This window comes from Arachis stenosperma, chromosome 7, assembly GCF_014773155.1.
Source record: "Arachis stenosperma cultivar V10309 chromosome 7, arast.V10309.gnm1.PFL2, whole genome shotgun sequence".
Classification (NCBI taxonomy): Eukaryota; Viridiplantae; Streptophyta; class Magnoliopsida; order Fabales; family Fabaceae; genus Arachis; species Arachis stenosperma.
Window position 1 is genome coordinate 20,525,371 of NC_080383.1, and position 20,426 is coordinate 20,545,796.

Genomic DNA, 20,426 nt, shown 5'->3' on the forward strand with positions numbered 1-20,426 from the left:
AAAAATCATTACTATCAGCATGCTCATTATTGGGTTTTTCATCTGGATCATGCAAAGTCTCAATCATAAAGAGCTTGGCTCTGACTTTACAAGCCGCCCACCATTCCCCACTAGATTTATACCCACTATGTGGGTATTTTGTGTAATATACCTGTTGTGCTTGCTCAGCCAAAACAAATGGCTCGTTTGATTGTAGTCTTGATTTATACTTTATGTCAACTAACCCATATCTCTCGTCAACTTTTACTCCATTAATTGGGTCAAACCAGCAGCATCGAAAGATAAATACAGTATTTCCATAGCCTAAGTATGACAGTTCCAATATCTCCTCAAGAATGCCATAGTAGTCTAAGTCATTTTCCCCATAAATATTTCCTTTAACACATACCCCACTATTCATAGTAGCTTTATTTTTGCCGTGATCCTTAGTATGAAATCTATATCCATTAACTTTTAAGTCGTTGTACGAAGTGACAGACATGGAAGGACCATGAGCTATCTGTTGAATCATTCTACTTTCAATGTGACCTGTATTTACCTACAAATAAATATAATAACAATTGAAAGTTATACATTCTTGCAATACAAATAATTTTAATTGTTATAAATATTTAACTTCAAAAATCACTCACCTAATTCTTTATCCATCTACTAAAGTCTTTATCGCGGGCAATTAGTATTTCATCGTCGGAGATATTTGGATATAACTCTTTCAGGGAATCCTCAAATTGTCTAATAAATAAAGTAATCAATATAACATTCAATTTAATTGTAAAATTAGTGTGTATATAATATGAATATATTAACTAGTTCTAACTTACTGGAGATAAGGTTCTATTTCTTCGCAGTTGACAAGAATGTATGTGTGGACAATATGAAGCTCTTCATCAGTTAAGTATTTTTTTGAACCTCGCCCGATGGAAAAGCATGGGTATCTAAAAATAGACAAGTGATTCTCGTCCATATTTGAACCACCATCATCGTTCCTGGGAACTTGAGTCCGCCTTGTTTGTACTGTTGACTCAAAATACATGGAAGTAAAGTTTGAAATTTCTTCCAAAATATATGCTTCACAAATAGATCCTTCAACTCTTGCCTTATTTCGAACTTTTCGTTTTAAGTATAACATACACCTTTCAAATGGATACATCCATCGATACTGCACAGGTCCTCCAACCTTAGCTTCATAGGGAATGTGGACAACTAAATGCTCCATCACATCAAAGAAAGCCGGCGGAAAAATCTTTTCTAGCTTACAAACTGTTTCAATAATGGAAATCTCTGCCTTCTCCACAGCATCAGGGCGTATTTCAGTAGCACAAATTTCTTTAAAGAACAAGCTGAGCTCTGTTAGCACTCCCCATATGGATTTTGGCAACACATCTCGAAATGCCAACGGAATTAGTCTTTCCATGAAAACATGACTGTCGTGACTCTTCATTCCGTATATCTTCCCATCCGCTAGATTAACACATCGTGAAATATTTGATGCATAACCATCCGGAAATTTTAATTGCTTTATCCACTCACATACTATCCTCCTTTGTTGAGAATCTAGGACATATGTGGCTTTTGGTTTTTTGTATTTTCCATTCTCGAATACCAACTCCAAGTTAGGGCGTTTGCATATTAGCTTCAAATCTTCTCTTGCATTCGCATTGTCTTTTGACTTTCCCTTTACCTCCATAACAGTATTAAAGATGTTGTCAAAAATATTTTTTTCAATGTGCATAATGTCCAAATTGTGTCTTATCAAATTAGTTGACCAATAAGGCAACTCCCAAAATATGCTTTTTCTCACCCAATTATGAATGGTACCAAAGCCACCCTTTTTTTCCTCTCGAATTTGCCCCAAAGTTAGCTTCCTCGAGTTTGTCCAACTCATTTAAGATTTCAACTCCAATCATTCGTTTTGGTGGAAAAGAGTTTTCCACAGTTGACTTTTTAAAAGAGTATCGATCACGACGAAATGCATGACCAACAGGCAAGTACTGTCGATGACAATCAAACCAACAGGGTTTAGCACCATGTTGTAGTCGAAACGATTTAGTGTTCTTCATGCAAATCGGACATGAAAGTCGACCGTGAGTGCTCCAACCAGACAACATTCCATAAGCCGGAAAATCGCTTATAGTCCACAATAATGCTGCCTTCATGTTAAAATTTTTCTTTTCCCATGCATCGTAAGTAGTAACACCATTGTCCCACAAAACCTTTAACTCGTCAATCAGCGGTCTAAGATAAACATCTAATCTTTTTCCGGGAGTCTTCGGTCCAGGGATCAAAAGACTGAGGAATATGTACTCTCTTCTCATGCACATACTTGGAGGAAGATTGTAAGGTGTAACAAACACAGGCCAACATGAGTATGGAGTCTTCGAGCCAGAAAATGGATTAAAACCATCAGTGCAGAGTCCAAGCCTAACATTTCTAGGTTCTTGGGCAAATAGTTCATGGGTGGCATCAAATTGTTTCCAAGCATCAGCATCAGCCGGATGTGTGATAACCGATTCATCGTGGCGTACTCCATCCACATGCCACTTCATATATTGCGCAGTAGTTTTAGACATAAACAAACGTTGAAGTCTTGGAGTAATAGGAAAATATCTCAATATTGAGTATGGCACATCTCTACTACTATTAACTGTATCCCCTGCCTTTGGCTTAAATCGTGGGTGTCCACACATTGTGCAGGCTACATAACTAGTCTTGTCACTTGTTTCTTTATAATATAGCATGCAGTGATTAGGACAAGCATCAATTTTCTCATATCCTAATCCCAATTCTTGAATCATTGTCTTTGACCGGTAGAAATCTTCTGGCAACTTCTCTGATTCTGGGAGCATGCTCTTGATTATGGCAACCATTCGATTATAACAACTCTCACTCATGTTGAATTCTGATTTCAAGTTCACTAGCTGGGTTACAGCTGACAATATTGTGTGCTTGGTGCAGCCATCCCACAAAGGTTCGTCAGCACTCCTCAGCAACTTATAAAACTTCGACGCTGATGGATTTGGATCCTCTTCTAAACCTTCCATTACGTTTAAGTTATCACCTGCAGCATCAATTACCATGTCTACATATGGATTTGTAATCTCTTCTTCATGTTCTTGGGTAACATTTGTTGCGTCCTGTTCAACCCATCTTTCCTCACCATGAGCAGTCCAGTTTATATAACCCTCCATAAACCCACGATCACACAAATGCTTTTCGACCCAAAATATTTCATCCCTAATCTTGTTCTTACATTTTGTGCATGGACAAAGAATGCGACCTAAACTATCAATGACTGTCGGGTTTCTTTCTGCAAAATCTACGAATTCCATAACACCTTTCTTAAATTCCTCACTTAGATGACCAGTGCAATCTTGCCTTCGTGACATCCAACTCCTATCAGGCGCCATGATTATCTAGACTAAAGTTTCATTTTAGTTGTAATACCAATGTTTAACATGCATATAAATCACATAAACACTAACAAATTCAAGGTTCCAGCAACAAATTTCAGCAGCACATTCAACTTTCAACAAAAATTCAACCTTCAACAACAAAATCAAATTGCATTCAAGTTCAATCCGTGACAAATTCTTTCGGCAATGAACAAATTTAAGTAATCATTTTGGAACAGCAACCAATTCAAAGTTCTAATAACAAATTTCAGCAACATATTCGACTTTCAACAACAAAATCAAAGTGCATTCAAGTTCAATCAGTAACAAATTATTTCAGCCATGAACACATTTGAGTGATCATTTCAGAACAGCAACAAATTCAAAAGGTTTCAAAAACAAATATCAGCAACAAATTCAATTTTCAACGACATCATCAAAGTACATTGATGAATTACAGCAACACAACTAAAACAAAAAGAAAGGGGAAATTAATTATATTAGAACTGACCAAATCGGGGTGTGCCGCAAGAAGCTGACGGCGAGGCTCAAAGTAAGACAACGAATGAAGACCCGCCCACCGGGACCTGCTACCTCTGCTGCCGGTGACGACTTGCACAGGGGCGACGTGCTTCTGTGGACGAGGGGATGACGAGACAGAGAGCCCGGGACCTTCTTCCGCAGCTGGGTGTGAGATGGTGACAGTGAAGAAAGCTAACCAACTGGCGGCGGCGACTGAGCTTGAGGAGAGAGTGGTGTGAGCGAGGTGAGAGAGCTGGAGGGAGAGGTGGCGTGAGCAAGGTGAGAGAGCTTGAGGGAGAGAGACGTTGGGGTTCTTTCAGATCAGGATGGGGTAAGAATAAAAAATTAATTTTTATGTTTTTTAAATCATAAATTTAAAATAAAGAATAACAATTTTATAAATAATAAATTATTAATAAATAAAAAATAAAAATAAAAATAAAAATAAAAATTTTATGAGTTATTTAATTTTTTGGACAAAACACCTCAATAAACTAAATACACATCAATGTTATCTGAATGTCTCAAATAATCAGAAAATACAACGTCAAAGTCTAAAAGCATATTTCTATATAAATCGAATTGATTAAATTCGATTTAACGAAACACGTAGTAAATCGAATCCTTCGGAATTAAGTGAAAAACGTTAATGGAATGAAATTCGAATCAAGTGGATTCGAATTAAGTGCATGGTTAAAATGTTAATAAATTAAATGGATTGACTTCGATTTACATGTTTGTTTCGTCACCCGTAATTCGAATCTAATAGATGCATGAAATTTTGGCTATAAAATTTATGTTTTGAAAAATAATTTATTAAATTATTTTTTAGAAGATAATTTTTAAATAAATTTTTAGTATTTATTTTTGATAAATTAAACTAAAAATAATTTTCAATAAGCACAACTAATAATATTTATATTTAATAATAGTTTTTTAATTTTAAAAATATTTTAATAAATATAAATATATAAAAATTAAATAAAGTTATATATTTATCAATATATAAAGTAAAATTAAATTTTTTAATTTCAATAAGAACAAATTAAAAACTTGCAGGAATATTTCTATAAGAAAGAGAAATAAAAATATATTATACCCACTTGATTATAGATTTTTTCACTTAACATACTCTTTTAGTACTCTTTTTAAGTATTCTCAATAATCTTATTATTATTATTATTATTATTATTATTATTATTATTATTATTATTATATGATCAATTTTTTATTTACTTTGTACAAAAAAATTAACAATTCATACATAATAATCTTATTATTGAGAGTACCTAAAAAGAATACTAAAATATGTTATTTTATATGTTATAAATATTTATGAGACTTTTTTTTTTAAGTACTCTTTTTAGGTACTCTCAATAATAAGATTATTATGCATAAATTGTTGATCATTTTTAGATAAAATAAATAAAAAATTGATCATATAATAACAATAATAATAATAATAATAATAATAATAATAATAATAATAATAATAACTTTTTAAGTGCTAAAAGTTTATTTAAAAATTATCTTTTAAAAGCTAATTTAATAAATTATTTTTCAAAACAAACACTTTATAGCACAAAGTCCAATCAGTAACAAATTATCTCAACTATGAACACATTTGAGTGATCATTTCAGAACAGCAACAAATTCAAAAGGTTTCAAAAATAAATATCAGCAACAAATTCAATTTTCAACGACATCATCAAAGTACAATGATGAATTACAGCAACACAACTAAAACAAAAAGAAAGGAAAAATTAATTATATTGGAACTGACCAAATCGGGGTGCGCCACAAGAAGCTGACGACGATGCTCAAAGTAAGACGACGAATGAAGACCCGCCCACCGGAACTTGCTACCGCTGCTGCCGGCGACGACTTGCACAAGGACGGCGTGCTTATGAGGACGAGGGGATGACGAGACAGAGAGCACCCGGAACCTTCTTCCCCGGAACCTTTTTATATTTAATATCTTAAATCATCTTTAATACCTTTTTATATTTAATATCTTAAATCATCTTTAGTTTTATTATTCTTTTAAAATTTTAATTTTTTTTCATAATTTTTTTAATCATTTTTTATACACATATCTATCGTTATCTTTTTTTCATTAAGTATTAAAAAGATAAAAAAGAGTACTACATGTACTCATTAGAATAAAAAAAAGGACAACAAGAATAGAAGTTATGTATAAAATAAAAAAGGTAACGGTAAAAACAAGGAAGAAAAATTAACTGATAATTATATTTTTGACCAATTTTTAAAATGCTAGTTCTATTAATCAGAGACAATAATAGTTATATATGTATATACAAGGATAAGAGAAAATTGTAGTGTATAATATGATGAGATAATTTAATAAAAATAAAAATTAAATAATTTTTAAAAATAAAAAAATTAAAAAAATGATTTCGATAGGATTTTTTAGCTATTAGAATTATGGATGGAGATGAAGGATAATTTCGATATAAATTTTTAAATTTGTTTCTAATAAAACAAGATTGAGTAAATAAATAAATTTAATAATATTTATAAATGACTAATCTTTATATAATATTAATAAGTGTTTATATTCATTTTGTTACATATAATAATAACAAAATATTTTTTCATCTTGTTTTTCATTAAAATTTATTTATTTTACACAATTTACATGTTAAATAACTGAATGTATTTTTTTAATATTTATATTTAATTATTAAAACTAAATTTATAATTTTAAAAATAAAAATATAAAATTAATTTCTTAAACTCAATAGAAAAGCGGCTGAACAGGCACGTGAGCCACTAGTTAAAGTAGTGAGAGAATAAAGACTAACGTATTTCCTCACAAATTAGTAGCAACATGAAATAAGTGAGGAAAGTCTATCAGTTGTTAAGCGGCCGCTAATTCCTCACTAAATAAGCTTTTGATTAGTGACTCAATTGCGACCAATTACTTCTAACATTTTCTCGGTTAGCTTTGGATTTACTACGATTCTGCGACGGATTTCCAATGAGATTAGCGAGTAATTTGCTACAAATTAGGTAGGATATAGCTTTTGCTTTGCGACAATATTGTCGTTGCTAAGTCGCTCGCTAAATTAAACTTGCGACAACTTAGCGACAAATGTATTTCGCTCGCTAATCAGCTACTTGAAATCAGCGAACGAAGTGTGTCGGTTGTTAAACGGTCGCAAATTTCTCACTACTTAGGTTTTAGGCATTCAATATATGTATTTCCCCTTTAGCGACTAATTAGCAAGGAACACTTCCCTAGCTGAATGATTTTCCGTTGCGACGGGTTAGCGACGACTGTTTTCTGTCACTGAATTTTTACAATATTATGCGATAAATTAGCGAGAAACTAGTTGCTCGCTAAAAATAAAAACTTTGGTGACAAATTAGCTAGGAATTTGTCAATCACAAAATGCATTTCAAGTCTTTGTGACGGATTAGCTAGTAACATTGTTCCTCACTAATTAGCCTTTTCGCACAAAGTTTATTTAGCGACGAACTAGTGTGTGAATTATTTCTCGCTAATTGTATATCAAACACTTGCGACGGAATAGTGACAATAATATCCCTCGCTATTTTTCTTTTATTCGATTGAACTTCTAAGTGACTGATTTGCTAGAACATTGTTACTCGCTAATTATTTTGTGACAAATTAGCGAGGAAATTTTTCTCGCTCTTTTTTTAGCTACGAAACTTAATTTGCGAGAAACAAACTTACTCGTAAATCTCTCGCTAATCAGTCGCTTTTCTCAAGTTCAGATATTTTGTGACCGCTCATTAATTTTGTTGTTAGTACGTCACTATTTTCTCGCAAGTTAGTGACGGATTAGTGACAAAAAATATTTCTCGCAAAAATTCGTCGCTAATCTGTCAAATTCTTGTAGTTATATGAAACCACCTCCGGGTTATCCTTGTCTTTCTAATAAGGTTTGTCTCCTTCGCAAGGCACTTTATGGACTTAAGCAAGCTCCTCGTGAATGGTTTGACAAGTTAAGCACTACCATATGCAGTCTTGGTTTTACTTCTAGCCCTCATGAGAATGCCCTCTTCATTCATAAAAGCGAACGTGGAGTTGTTCTTCTACTTTTGTATGTTGATGACATGATCATTACTGGGGATGATGTTGATGGTATCTCTGATCTCAAGGCCTCACTTCACCGTACCTTTGAGATGAAAGATCTTGGTTCTCTCAGCTATTTTCTTGGTCTCGAGGTCATCTCCACCGATGACGGCATCTATCTCTCTCAGGCTAAGTATGCTTCAGATCTTCTTGCTCACGCTGGGATTACAGATAGTCGCACTGAGTCTACTCCTCTTGAGAGCCTAATGTTCGATTTACCCCTATGGATGGCACTATTTTGGATAATCCAACTCTCTATCGATAGTTAGTTGGCGGTCTCGTCTACTTGACTGTCACCCGACCAGACATTGCCTATCTGGTTCATGTACTTAGCCAATTCTTGTCAGCTCCTCGTACTACTCACTATGCGGCAGTTCTTCGCATTCTTCGCTACATCAAAGGCACTTTATTTCATGGCCTTTATTTTTCTACCCATTCCTCTTTGTCTCTTCAGGCTTACTCTGATGCTGATTGGGCTGGTGATCCCACTGATCGTCGTTCTACTACTGGTTACTGTTTATTTCTTGGCGACGTTCTCATTTCTTGGCATGCGAAGAAGCAAACGTTCACTGCTCACTCAAGCACAGAAGCTGAGTACCGTGCCCTCGCTGACACCACTGTTGAAGTTATCTCGGTTCATTGGCTTCTCGAAGATTTGGGTGCTCCTCAGTCGTCCCCTACTGATGTTTTTTGTGATAACCGCAGTGCTATTCAGATTGCCCATAATGATGTGTTTCATGAACGCACCAAACACATTGAGATTGATTGTCACTTTGTTCGGCAACGTATCCTTATTGATGTTGTTCGTCTCATTGCTGTTGGAACACTAGATCAGACTGCTAATATCTTCACGAAAGCTCATCACCCAACTCGTTTCCGGACTTTGTTATCCAAATTCAAGTTGGTATCCTTAGCTCCCACTTGAGTTTGAGGGGGGATGTTAGAGAATCATTAGAATCAATTTAGATCAATTAGTATCGTCTAGTATATCTGTATATTAATTGTAGGATTCTATGCCTTTATTGCTCTGATTCATTTACCACCTATAAATACTCCTTGTATATTGTATCTTTATACACAACTCAATAATACACTATTCAGATTACTCTCTCAGTCTCTTATTTCTAACAAGGACAATGCTTGACCGCTATCCTGATATTTTGAAAAGAGCAAAGGAAAGAACTTTTAAGGAGGCAAACTCACCTAGTATTGTTGACATTAAGGGTCATGGACCTAAAGCAATAAAAGTTGATGTTTAGAATGGCTTAGTTGATCACTGGTTAGATTCAAAGTGGAAAAATAAGTCTGTGGTTGGTAAAAAAAATAGGACTACTACACCTGCTCATAAACTACACACTGCAGGGTCTATCAGTTTTGGCGAACAGAAGAGAAGAAAGGTATAAAGAAAAATATTGCCTATCTCAAATGATTTATGATAGTATATTCTAACAAATGTTGTTACAGGAAGCTAAGTTAAAGCATCGTATATCTTTTCTTGAAGTAGATGATGATGTTCATAAGAAAAAAAGTGGAGAATATATTTCTGAAGTATCCAAAAAAATTATTGTAAGTGTCTTTAATTTTGTAGTATAATTTACTTTCAGTTTTCTTAATAATATGTCCTTATTTTTCTACTGTAGGACTTATATGGAGATGCAATATCACAAAAATATGGAGAAGATTTATTAGATCAATCTGAAATTGATCCTGACGTGTGGACAGAAGTTGTAGGAACCAACAAGAAAGGACAAGTTCATGGGTTAGGCCGCAGTCTAGATATTGGTGTTTGTGATCATAGAGATGTGCCATTACCAGAAGATACATGTGTTTCTACAGTCAAACCGGTTTCACAAGCGAACATCACTGAAACTATTAAAGAAGCATTACTTGGTACAATAAATGCAGTGTTGCCTAGTGTTGTAAATGAAGCTATACAGAGTAATCTACTGTCTCTCCTTTCTAAGATTCCAGGATTCCCCCAAGAAAAGGACCATTAGAGTGATTTTGCTGGCAATAATATTAATTAGGTAGCTTATGTTAATGCATTTTGTTAGCCTTATGTTAATGCATTTTGTTAGGCTTAGCTTATTTAGATAGTTTATTTGTTTGATAGATAATTGATTGGGCAATTTGTTTCATTTTCAGGTTTTATAGAAGTTATTGTTACTTTTATTGGTAGTTTACCTAGTTGATAAATAATTATTTGGATTGATTTTTATAGTTACTGATATTGTTAGATTTAGCTTGTTTTGGTATTTTATTTGTGAAGTGCCTATGTTAAAGATGTTGCATTAGACTTTTATTTTAATACATATGTTGGATTTGATTTAAATATGTATAATTTTGATGAATTAATTTTATTTGTATACATTATAATCTTAGTTCAATCACTAAAATAAAAAAATAATATGCTATTTATTTTAGTATACCGACAAAATTAGAATCCTAACCGATATTCTAGAAAAATTAGCGACATACTCGCTGTTGATGATGGTGACAAATTAAAGACTATATTGCGACTGAAATATTTGTATAGATTTGATACTAGTTTAAAAGGAATTTGCGATAGTATTGCAACTAATTGACTACATATTATTTCTTAGCAAATGAGCGACTATTTCATAATTCTACTTTCTCATTTCGAATAGCTTTGGTTTAACGACAATATTCCTACAAATTTGATTAAGGATTTTCAAAGATTAGCTATAGATTTGCTACAAAATGTGATAGATTTGCGATCATATTAGCGGACAACTTGCGACAAGTTAGGTTCAGAAAAATTTCTTGCTAATTAGCATCAACTAAGCATTCTATTTCGTCTATGAGGTTAGCTTGCATTTAGCGATAAGTCTGCTGATGAGCGGATAATTTATATGCTTTTTGGCATTATTTTTAGGTAGTTTTTAGTAAGTTCAAGCTACTTTTAGGGATGTTTTCATTAGTTTTTATGTTAAATTCACATTTCTGGACTTTACTATGAGTTTATGTGTTTTTCTGTGATTTCAGGTAATTTCTGGCTGAAATTGAGGGACTTGAGCAAAACTCTGAAAAAAGGCTGACAAAAGGACTGCTGATGCTGTTGGAATCTGACCTCCCTGCACTCAAAATAGATTTTCTGGAGCTACAGAACTCCAAATGGCGCGCCCTCAACGGCTTTGGAAAGTAGACATCCAGAGCTTTCCAGCAAGATATAATAGTCCATACTTTATTCGGAAACTGACGACGTAAAGTGGCGCTCAACGCCAAGTACATGCTGCTGTCTGGAGTTAAACGCCAGAAACACGTCATAACCCGGAGTTGAACGCCAGAAACATGCTATAACTCGGCGTTCAACTCCAAGAAAAGCCTCATCTCGTGGATAGATCAAGCTCAGCCCAAGCATACACCAAGTAGGCCCCGGAAGTGGATTTATGCATCAATTACTTACCCATGTAAACCCTAGTAGCTAGTCTAGTATATATAGGACTTTTAACTATTGTATTAGACATCTTTTGATCACTTTAGATCTAAGGAACATCTGGGGGCGCATAGTCCTTAGACCATGGGGGCTGGCCATTCGGCCATGCCTGAACCTTTCACTTATGTATTTTCAACGGTGGAGTTTCTGCACACCATAGATTAAGGGTGTGGAGCTCTGCTGTACCTCAAGTTTCAATACAATTACCATTACCTTATATTCAATTCTCTTTTATTCTTATTCCAAGATATACGTTGCACTTCAACTTGATGAATGTGATGATCCGTGACACTCATCATCATTCTCACCTATGAACGTGCGTGACTGACAACCACTTCCGTTCTAGTTTAGGCCGGGCGCATATCTCTTAGATTCCCCAACAAAATCTTCGTGGTATAAGCTAGATAGATGGCGGCATTCATGGGGATCCGGAAAGTCTAACCTTGTCTGTGGTATTCCGAGTAGGATTCCGGGAATCCGAAAAGTCTTACCTTGTCTGTGGTATTCCAAGTAGGATTCCGGTATTGAATGACTGTGACGAGCTTCAAACTCCTGAAGGCTGGGTGTTAGTGACAGACGCAAAAGAATCAAGGGATTCTATTCCAACCTGATTGAGAACCGACAGATGATTAGCCGTGCTGTGACAGAGCATTTGGACCATTTTCACTGAGAGGATGGGATGTAGCCATCAACAAGGGTGATGCCTCCAGACGATTAGCCATGTAGTGACAGCGCATAGGACCATTTTCCTGAGAGGATGAAAAGTAGCCATTGAAGACGGTGATGCCCTACATACAGCTTGCCATGGAAAGGAGTAAGAAGGATTGGATGAATGTAATAAGAAAGTAGAGATTCGAGAGGATTCTAGCATCTCCACACGCCTATCTGAAATTCCCACCATTAATTTACATAAGTATTTCTATCCTATTTTATTTTCTGTTTATTATTAATTTTCGAACTTATCATAAACCAATTTAATCTGCCTAACTGAGATTTACAAGGTGACCATAGCTTGCTTCATACCAACAATCTCTGTGGGATCGACCCTTACTCACGTAAGGTATTACTTGGATGACCCAGTACACTTGCTGGTTAAGTTGAACGGAGTTGTGTCCACACATAGCCAATAGCCATTAAATAAATCTCATGCAAATACAAAGAGGGTCACAATTTCGTCCACCATCTGCTGTAGTAGAATTTGTCGCTAATTAGTGACTACTGTTTAGTCTATTTCTTATATGGAATTAGCTTTTACTTTAGTGATGAATTTGCAACTATCTATTCGGTAGCTAAAAAACTTTCCGATGAATTAGCGATTGCTGTGTTTGCCTCACTGATCTGCGAATTGTAATTAGCGAGGAAAGCATTAGTTGCTAGGCGGTAATTAATCTGTCACAAATTATATTTTGCGTCAGATTAGCGGTGATTTTGCGACTCTTTTTGTGGTAGCTAATCGACTATATTCTTGTAGTGCAAGTCCAACAAAAACGAGCCTTACCCATACAAGCGTGTAAACACATGCGCTACTCAATGGTTTCCATAGCGCGCTTGACGTCGGGATTTTTGCCAGTAAAGAATGTCATAAAAACAGTCGCGTTGTAGATATAGTCTCTAAACCGACAAAAATCCCTTCGTGCAAACGTTTTGGTTGTCACAAGTAACAAACACCTTTAAAATTGATAACCGAGTATTTAAACCTCGGGTCGTCTTCTCAAGGAATTGCAGGGAGGTATGTTCTTATTATTGGTTATGAAAAAGTGTGTTTGGGGTTTTTGGATCAAGGTAAAAGGTTAGTTGGGCAGTATGTTGCACAAAAAAAAAAGAAAAATAAATAAATAACTATAAAATAAACTCTTGGCAAGGTATGGGAACTGGAGATCCTATCCTAGTTATCCTTATCAATTATGAAGAGAATTGGATTCTTCTCCCACGTTGTTAACCTCTAACTATGAAGGTAAGTTAAGTGGATGAATTCCAATTTTCAATCAACAATGAGTTTGATAACTCTAGAGTCACCAATTAATCAACCACAGCCAAGAATATAAAAAGCTAAATTAAAATTATAAATATCTGAAATACCTTCAATTCATTCAAAGCAGTAAAATTTAACATGGAAAATATTCATAAGCCAATTGGGCAACAGGAAAATCCAAATTATTTATATCAATAAAAGACAGCAGTCATCAATTTGAAATATCTCAAATAACATTAATTAAGAAAATCAATCTAAACATGAAACATTGAAAATAAATAAAAATAAAGAACCTGGGATTGAGAGTCACTCCTAAAACTAAGAGAAGTCCTAATCCTAAGAGAGAGAGAGAGAGAGGAGAGAACCTCTCTCTCTAAAACTACATCTAAAACATGGAAAGTGAATTATTAAAAAGCCTGATCATGAATGGATGCATCCCCCCACTTTATAGCCTCTAATCTGTGTTCTCTGGGCCAAAAACTGGGTCAGAAACAGCCCAAAAATCACTTCCAGCGCTTTCTGGTCCGTACAGGTCGCAGAAAAGTGACGCGGCCGCGTCGTTCACGCGTCCGCGCGGATTGGGCGTTGGCCAGGTCACGCATCCGCGTGACCCACGCGTTCGCGTCGCCTGGCATCGGGGCAACTATGGCAAATCAAATCGCCCCGGACATTAGTTTTCCAATGCAACTGGAACCGCGTCGTTTGGACCTCTGTAGCTAAAGTTATCGCTGTTTGAGTGCGAAGAGGTCAGGCTGGACAGCTTACCAGTTTCTCCAACTTCTTGTATTCCTTCCACTTTTGCATGCTTCCTTTTCATCCTCTGAGCCATTCCTGCCTTGTAATCTCTGAAAACACTTAACACACATATCAAGGCATCTAATGGTATAAAAGGAGAATTAATATTAATAAAATTAAGGTCAAAGAAGCATGTTTTCAATCAAAGCACATAATTAGGAAGGCAAATACAAAACCATGCAAATAGTATGAATAAGTGGGTGAAGAGTTGATAAAATTCACTCAATTAAGCACAAGATAAACCGTAAAATATGGGTTTATCAACCTCCCCACACTTAAACAATAGCATGTCCTCATGCTAAGCTCAAGAGAAACTATAAAGATGAAGAGGAATGGTAAGAATGTATGAAATGCAACCTATAAATGCAACTACATGCTAAAATGTTTCTACCTACTTGGTTAAAAATAAATAAGTTCCTTAAGACAAAAATAAACCAGATTTCACTAAGACAAAAATAAACCAGATTTCACTAATTCAAATCATACAATAAAAAGCAAGTAAACTTGTAAGAAGACAGCTCATGAAAGCAGGGAACATAGAATCAAGCATTGAACCCTCACTGGTAGTGTGTATCACTCTAATCTCTCAAGTGTATAGGGTTATTCACTCTACTCTTCTCTAGTCGTGCTTTCTAAACCTTGTTCTTCATCTAACCAATCAACAATATTTAATATACCGATGCAAACGTCATGAAGTCTTTTAAAGGTTGTAATGGGGCTAAGGTAAGGGTAAAGGTATATATATGGCTAAGTGAGCTTTATAAAGTAAATCCTTGATTAGTCTAAGATCTCACCTAGCATACATGCACTCTATATAACTTTAAAATCATACCTAGCTACCCATAATTTTTTCCACTTTTGTATTACATGCTCATGTTTCACTTTTTATTTTTATCCCATGTGCATTGTTTTCATTGGGGAATTTCTTTTTGTATCCCCTTTTATTCAGATGCTGAAATTTTTTTTTGATGCACATGGTAATTGAATCACTTTGATTTTCTTATGAGCATGCTTTCCAAATTTATTTTTATTTCTTTTTTTAATCTTCCTAACCCTTTGTTTCTATCACTCATGTTCCGACAAGGTTTCCCACATTTAACTCTATTCATGATTTTCTATCTTAAGCTAACCAAGGATTCAACTTGGGATTTTTATTTTGTTTTTCTGCTTAAGGCTAGTATTGTGGTTTATAGAACAAGAGGGGATTAAAAGCTCAAGGGGGCTAACAAGGGTGATGTAAAAGGTAGGCTAATTTTGGGATAAGTGAGCTAGAATTAACAATGGCCTCAATCATATGCAAGCATTTAAATACACTAAATATTGGATATATAGAATGAAACAAAGCTAAGATTGCAATCATAGAGAAGTAAACACACAAGAATAAAATGTTTATGGTTAAATAATGTAACCATGTAAATAAGCTCAAATCTCACAGGTTGTGTGTTCTTTGGTTCAAAAACTATGTTCCAATTACAACTTCAAACAAATTTTTTTTAACATAAAAATTTTCAATTTAAATTAGTGAAATTTTTCAAAAATAGGGTCTTAAAAGAAATTTATTATTTTAACCAAGTAGTAGCTAAATGCATAAAATCAAACAAATATGTAATTAGACATGCAAATGCAATAATGAACAAACAAATAAAATAAAATATTGGTGTTGAGTCAAGAAGTGACTAACCCATGGAGATCGGTATCGACCTCCCCACACTTAAAGATTGCACCGTCCTCGGTGCATGCTGAGATGTGCAGGTGGACAGGTTGCTCCAACTGACGCTTGTAGATGGAGGCGCCTTAGTTGGAGATCTCTTGGTTCCTTTCCTTGCTGGTGTCTTGTCAGTGGTCTTCTCTTTCCCTTTCTTGGTACCCATGCCTAAGGAAGAAGAAAAAGGAAGAGTGTGAAATATAGAAAACTAAGACCAGAAGGGAGGAAATTCCAAGTGATAAAGAATGCCAAAGGAAAGATGATAGTCCATCTACATGGTAGCTACAACATGTAGGGAAGACAACAATAAAGAGCAATTCAAAATAATTAGATGCAAGAGGGTAAAAACATGCAAATAATAGGCATGAGAGGCATAGCTCAAGCATCAAGTAATAAATGTGCCAAATTAAAGAGCATGTGTAATGATGACAATTGTGAATGATAATCCCAAATACATTGGGTGTGCAAGTTAAAATAGGGATGAATATAATGTAATCCAAATGTATATGAGAGCCATAAGGAAATGTCAATTGTCAAATTTCTTCTCCGAGTAGCCACGTGCTCAAATAAAATAAGGCGCTTATCCAAATAAAACTCCAACACCAATGAGAATAATGCAATGAATGAAATATGCAAAATAAATGAAGTAAAATAAAATGAGAGAAAAAAAGGATGAGAAGAAAAAAGAAAGTGAAAAAGGAGAGAGAAGGAAGAAATTAGGATTAGAAAAGAGAAGATAAGAAAATTGGCACTAATCTGGATAGGTTGTGCGACGCTGGCGACGCGGTCGCGTGGTGCGCGATAAGGTTGGGCGACGCGGACGCGTGGGGCACGCGATCGCGTGACTCGATTTGTGCTAGTGGCGCGAGTGCAGCCTCGCGGTCGCACAACTCTCTGTTCGAAACTTGGTATTGCCAAAATCCAGGGTGACGCGGTCGCGTGGTCGACGCGATCGCGCGGGTGGCCTTATTTCCAATATGACGTGGATGCGTGGGTGACGCGTTCGCGTGGTAGGGCTTGTGCTGCTAGCACGGGTCCAGCCTAATTCCAGCTCAACTTTCGGCCATACACCCTTTTTACGCCGATTTCAGGTGACGCGGCCGCGTGGGTGACGCGGTCGCGTGGGGGGCTATTTTTGCAAATGTCGCGGACGCGTCATCGACGCGTTCGCGTGGAGTCAATTTGTGCTAATAGCGCGCCTCCAGCCCTGCTCCTGCGTAACTCTCTGTTCAATTTATTATTCTCTCATCTCCTTGCGACGCGGACGCGTCGCTGATGCGGTCGCGTCGCGTACTCGCTTTTTTTTTTATAATCTGAAAAATGCAGAATGCAGTGTTAATATGAATGTGATGCAAAACTCCAGGTTCAATATAACAAAATAAAATAAAATTCAAAAACAAATAAAACTAAATAAAAGTGAAAAAGGACGATCATACCATGGTGGGTTGTCTCCCACCTAGCACTTTTAGTTAAAGTCCTTAAGTTGGACATTTGATGAGCTTCCTGTCATGGTGGCTTATGTTTGTACTGATCCAGGAATCTCCACCAATGTTTGTATCTCCAGTAACCTCCGGGGTCCCAGACTAAGCACGTAAAGCCCTTACGAAGCTTCAAATAGATTCTTAGGCTCCCGGGGTGACAAATGTCATAACAGATTCCAGGATCCCAAACTTTACCTTTACACCCATTTTTGTCTTGATCTGCATTTTTCCAGCCGGGTGAAAGGTGATCTGAATTCTCACTGCAGCGACCAAACAGCTTCCTAGACCCATTCAGTTGAGCTCTATACCAACCTTTGCGTTTAAACTTAAAGCTTCCAACCATAATGAACCTTGCAGGATAATTCTTACCACTGGCCATCTTCCGCTTACTCTTAATGTCACAAAGAGCTCTAAGTTGACCATCTGTCTCCAGTAGCCCATATTCAAGTGGAATTAGAAAGCTAAGGGATATAAATTTTACCCACTTGAATGTTGTGACGGATGATGGCAACTTAGGGGGAGGTATTTTTAATGAAATTGCAAGCTCCACTCCCTTGTGCTCTTCTCTGATAATTACCACCTCTTTGCAAACTTCTTCAATTTCAACCTCTTCCTCTTGGTAGCTTTCTTCCAATTCAATCATCTCTTCATTGCTTTCCAAGGGCATGGGAGGTTGTGCTTCTTCTTCTTGAATCTCCATCTCTTGATCAACCTCTTCCAAGTCTTCAACTATGATATGCTTTGGAGGTTGTACACCCTCCTCAGCATCAATTTCAACCGTCTTGGAAGGAGGCTCTATGTCTTGACTTTCCCATGGAGGTTCTACATCTCCTAAGTCTTCAACCACTTCTTCTTCTTCAATAATTCCGGCTTCCTCTACTTGTTCCAGTACAAAGTCATGCTCCGTACTGTTCACTGGAGTTTCTAGTATCTCCTTCATACTACGTTCTTCATTAGATTGTCCACATGAAGCCATGGGGGTTCCTCGAGTGTCCGAACGTCGGGAGGCTAATTGACTCATTAGGAGTTGCCCCAATTGATGAAGGGTTGCCTGACATCGATCCACTGTTTCCTTGAGACGATCCTTTGCCTCTTGATGCACTCGGTTTTCATAAATAGGATCATAATGCTCTTGGATTGATGGATATGGAGATGGTGAATATTGAAGTGGTGGTTCTTGTGAGTAATTGGGTTGGAATTGGGGTGGTTCTATATATGGTTCATATGGCTCATAAAGTGGTTGGTATGGTGGTTGAGGGTTAGGGTCATATGGAGGTGAATGGCGGAAAGGGGCTTGTGAGTGTGGTGGGTTGAGGTTGTGTTGAAAGGATGATCTCTGAGCATAGGGTGGGGCTTGTTGGTAGCTACAAGGTGGTCCACTATATCTATCAGCTTGGGATGCATTGTAGCCTGGTCTTTGTCCATGATATCTAGGATGGTGTTGTTGCCTAAAGGGTTGATTAGATCCTCTTGGCTCCATCCATCCTTGATTGGTCTGACCTTGATGCATATTCCTGCTATGGTTTCTATCTCCTTCAACAAAATTAGAACCAAAACTCAAAGCGAGAGGGGTGAGAATTCATAGTAGTTAGAGAAAATAAAAACAAAAATTAATAAAAAGGAAATATTTTGAAAAAGATATAATTTTTGAAAAAGATAGGAAGAAATTTTAAATATTTTTTTAAATATTTACAATAACCAATAATAAGGCACACATTTGCAATTTCCCTGGCAACGGCGCCATTTTGACGTCGGGATTTTTGCCAGTAAAGAATGTCATAAAAATAGTCGCGTTGTAGATATAGTCTCTAAACCGACAAAAATCCCTTCGTGCAAACGTTTTGGTTGTCACAAGTAACAAACCCCTTTAAAATTGATAACCGAGTATTTAAACCTCGGGTCGTCTTCTCAAGGAATTGCAGGGAGGTATGTTCTTATTATTGGTTATGAAAAAGTGTGTTTGGGGTTTTTGGATCAAGGTAAAAGGTTAGTTGGGCAGTATGTTGCACAAAAAAATAATAAGAAAAATAAATAAATAACTATAAAATAAACTCTTGGCAAGGTATGGGAACTAGAGATCCTATCCTAGTTATCCTTATCAATTTTGAAGAGAATTGGATTCTTCTCCCACGTTGTTAACCTCTAACTATGAAGGTAAGTTAAGTGGATGAATTCCAATTTTCAATCAACAATGAGTTTGATAACTCTAGAGTCACCAATTAATCAACCACAGCCAAGAATGTAAAAAGCTAAATTAAAATTATAAATATCTGAAATACCTTCAATTCATTCAAAGCAGTAAAATCTAACATGGAAAATATTCATAAGCCAATTGGGCAACAGGAAAATCCAAATTATTTATATCAATAAAAGACAGCAATCATCAATCTGAAATATCTCAAATAACATTAATTAAGAAAATCAATCTAAACATGGAACATTGAAAATAAATAAAAATAAAGAACCTGGGATTAAGAGTCACTCCTAAAACTAAGAGAAGTCCTAATCCTAAGAGAGAGAGAGAGAGGAGAGAACCTCTCTCTCTAAAACTACATCTAAAACATGGAAAGTGAATTATTAAAAAGCCTGATCATGAATGGATGCATTCTCCCACTTTATAGCCTCTAATCTGTGTTTTCTGGGCTGAAAACTGGGTCAGAAACAGCCCAAAAATCACTTCCAACGCTTTCTGGTCCGTACAGGTCGCGGAAAAGTGACGCGGCCGCGTCGTCCACGCGTCCGCGCGGATTGGGTGTTGGCCAGGTTACGCGTCCGCGTGACCCACGCGTTTGCGTCGCCTGGCGTTGGGGCAACTATGGCAAATCAAATCGAAGCCCCGGACGTTAGCTTTCTAATGCAACTAGAACCGCATTGTTTGGACCTCTGTAGGTAAAGTTATCGTTGTTTGAGTGCGAAGAGGTCAGGCTGGACAGCTTAGCAGTTTCTCCAACTTCTTGTATTCCTTCCACTTTTGCATGC

At 36.2% G+C, this 20,426-nt stretch overlaps 1 protein-coding gene across 1 annotated transcript; it reads right to left on the reverse strand.

Annotated features, from left to right (window-relative positions):
• Positions 1-1,805: 1,805 nt before the first annotated feature.
• On the reverse strand, positions 1,806-3,407 carry LOC130939528 (uncharacterized). Its single transcript, XM_057867630.1, has one exon. The coding sequence runs from the start codon at positions 3,405-3,407 to the stop codon at positions 1,806-1,808; it is 1,602 nt and encodes a 533-aa protein (XP_057723613.1).
• Between the last annotated feature and the right edge of the window lie 17,019 nt (positions 3,408-20,426).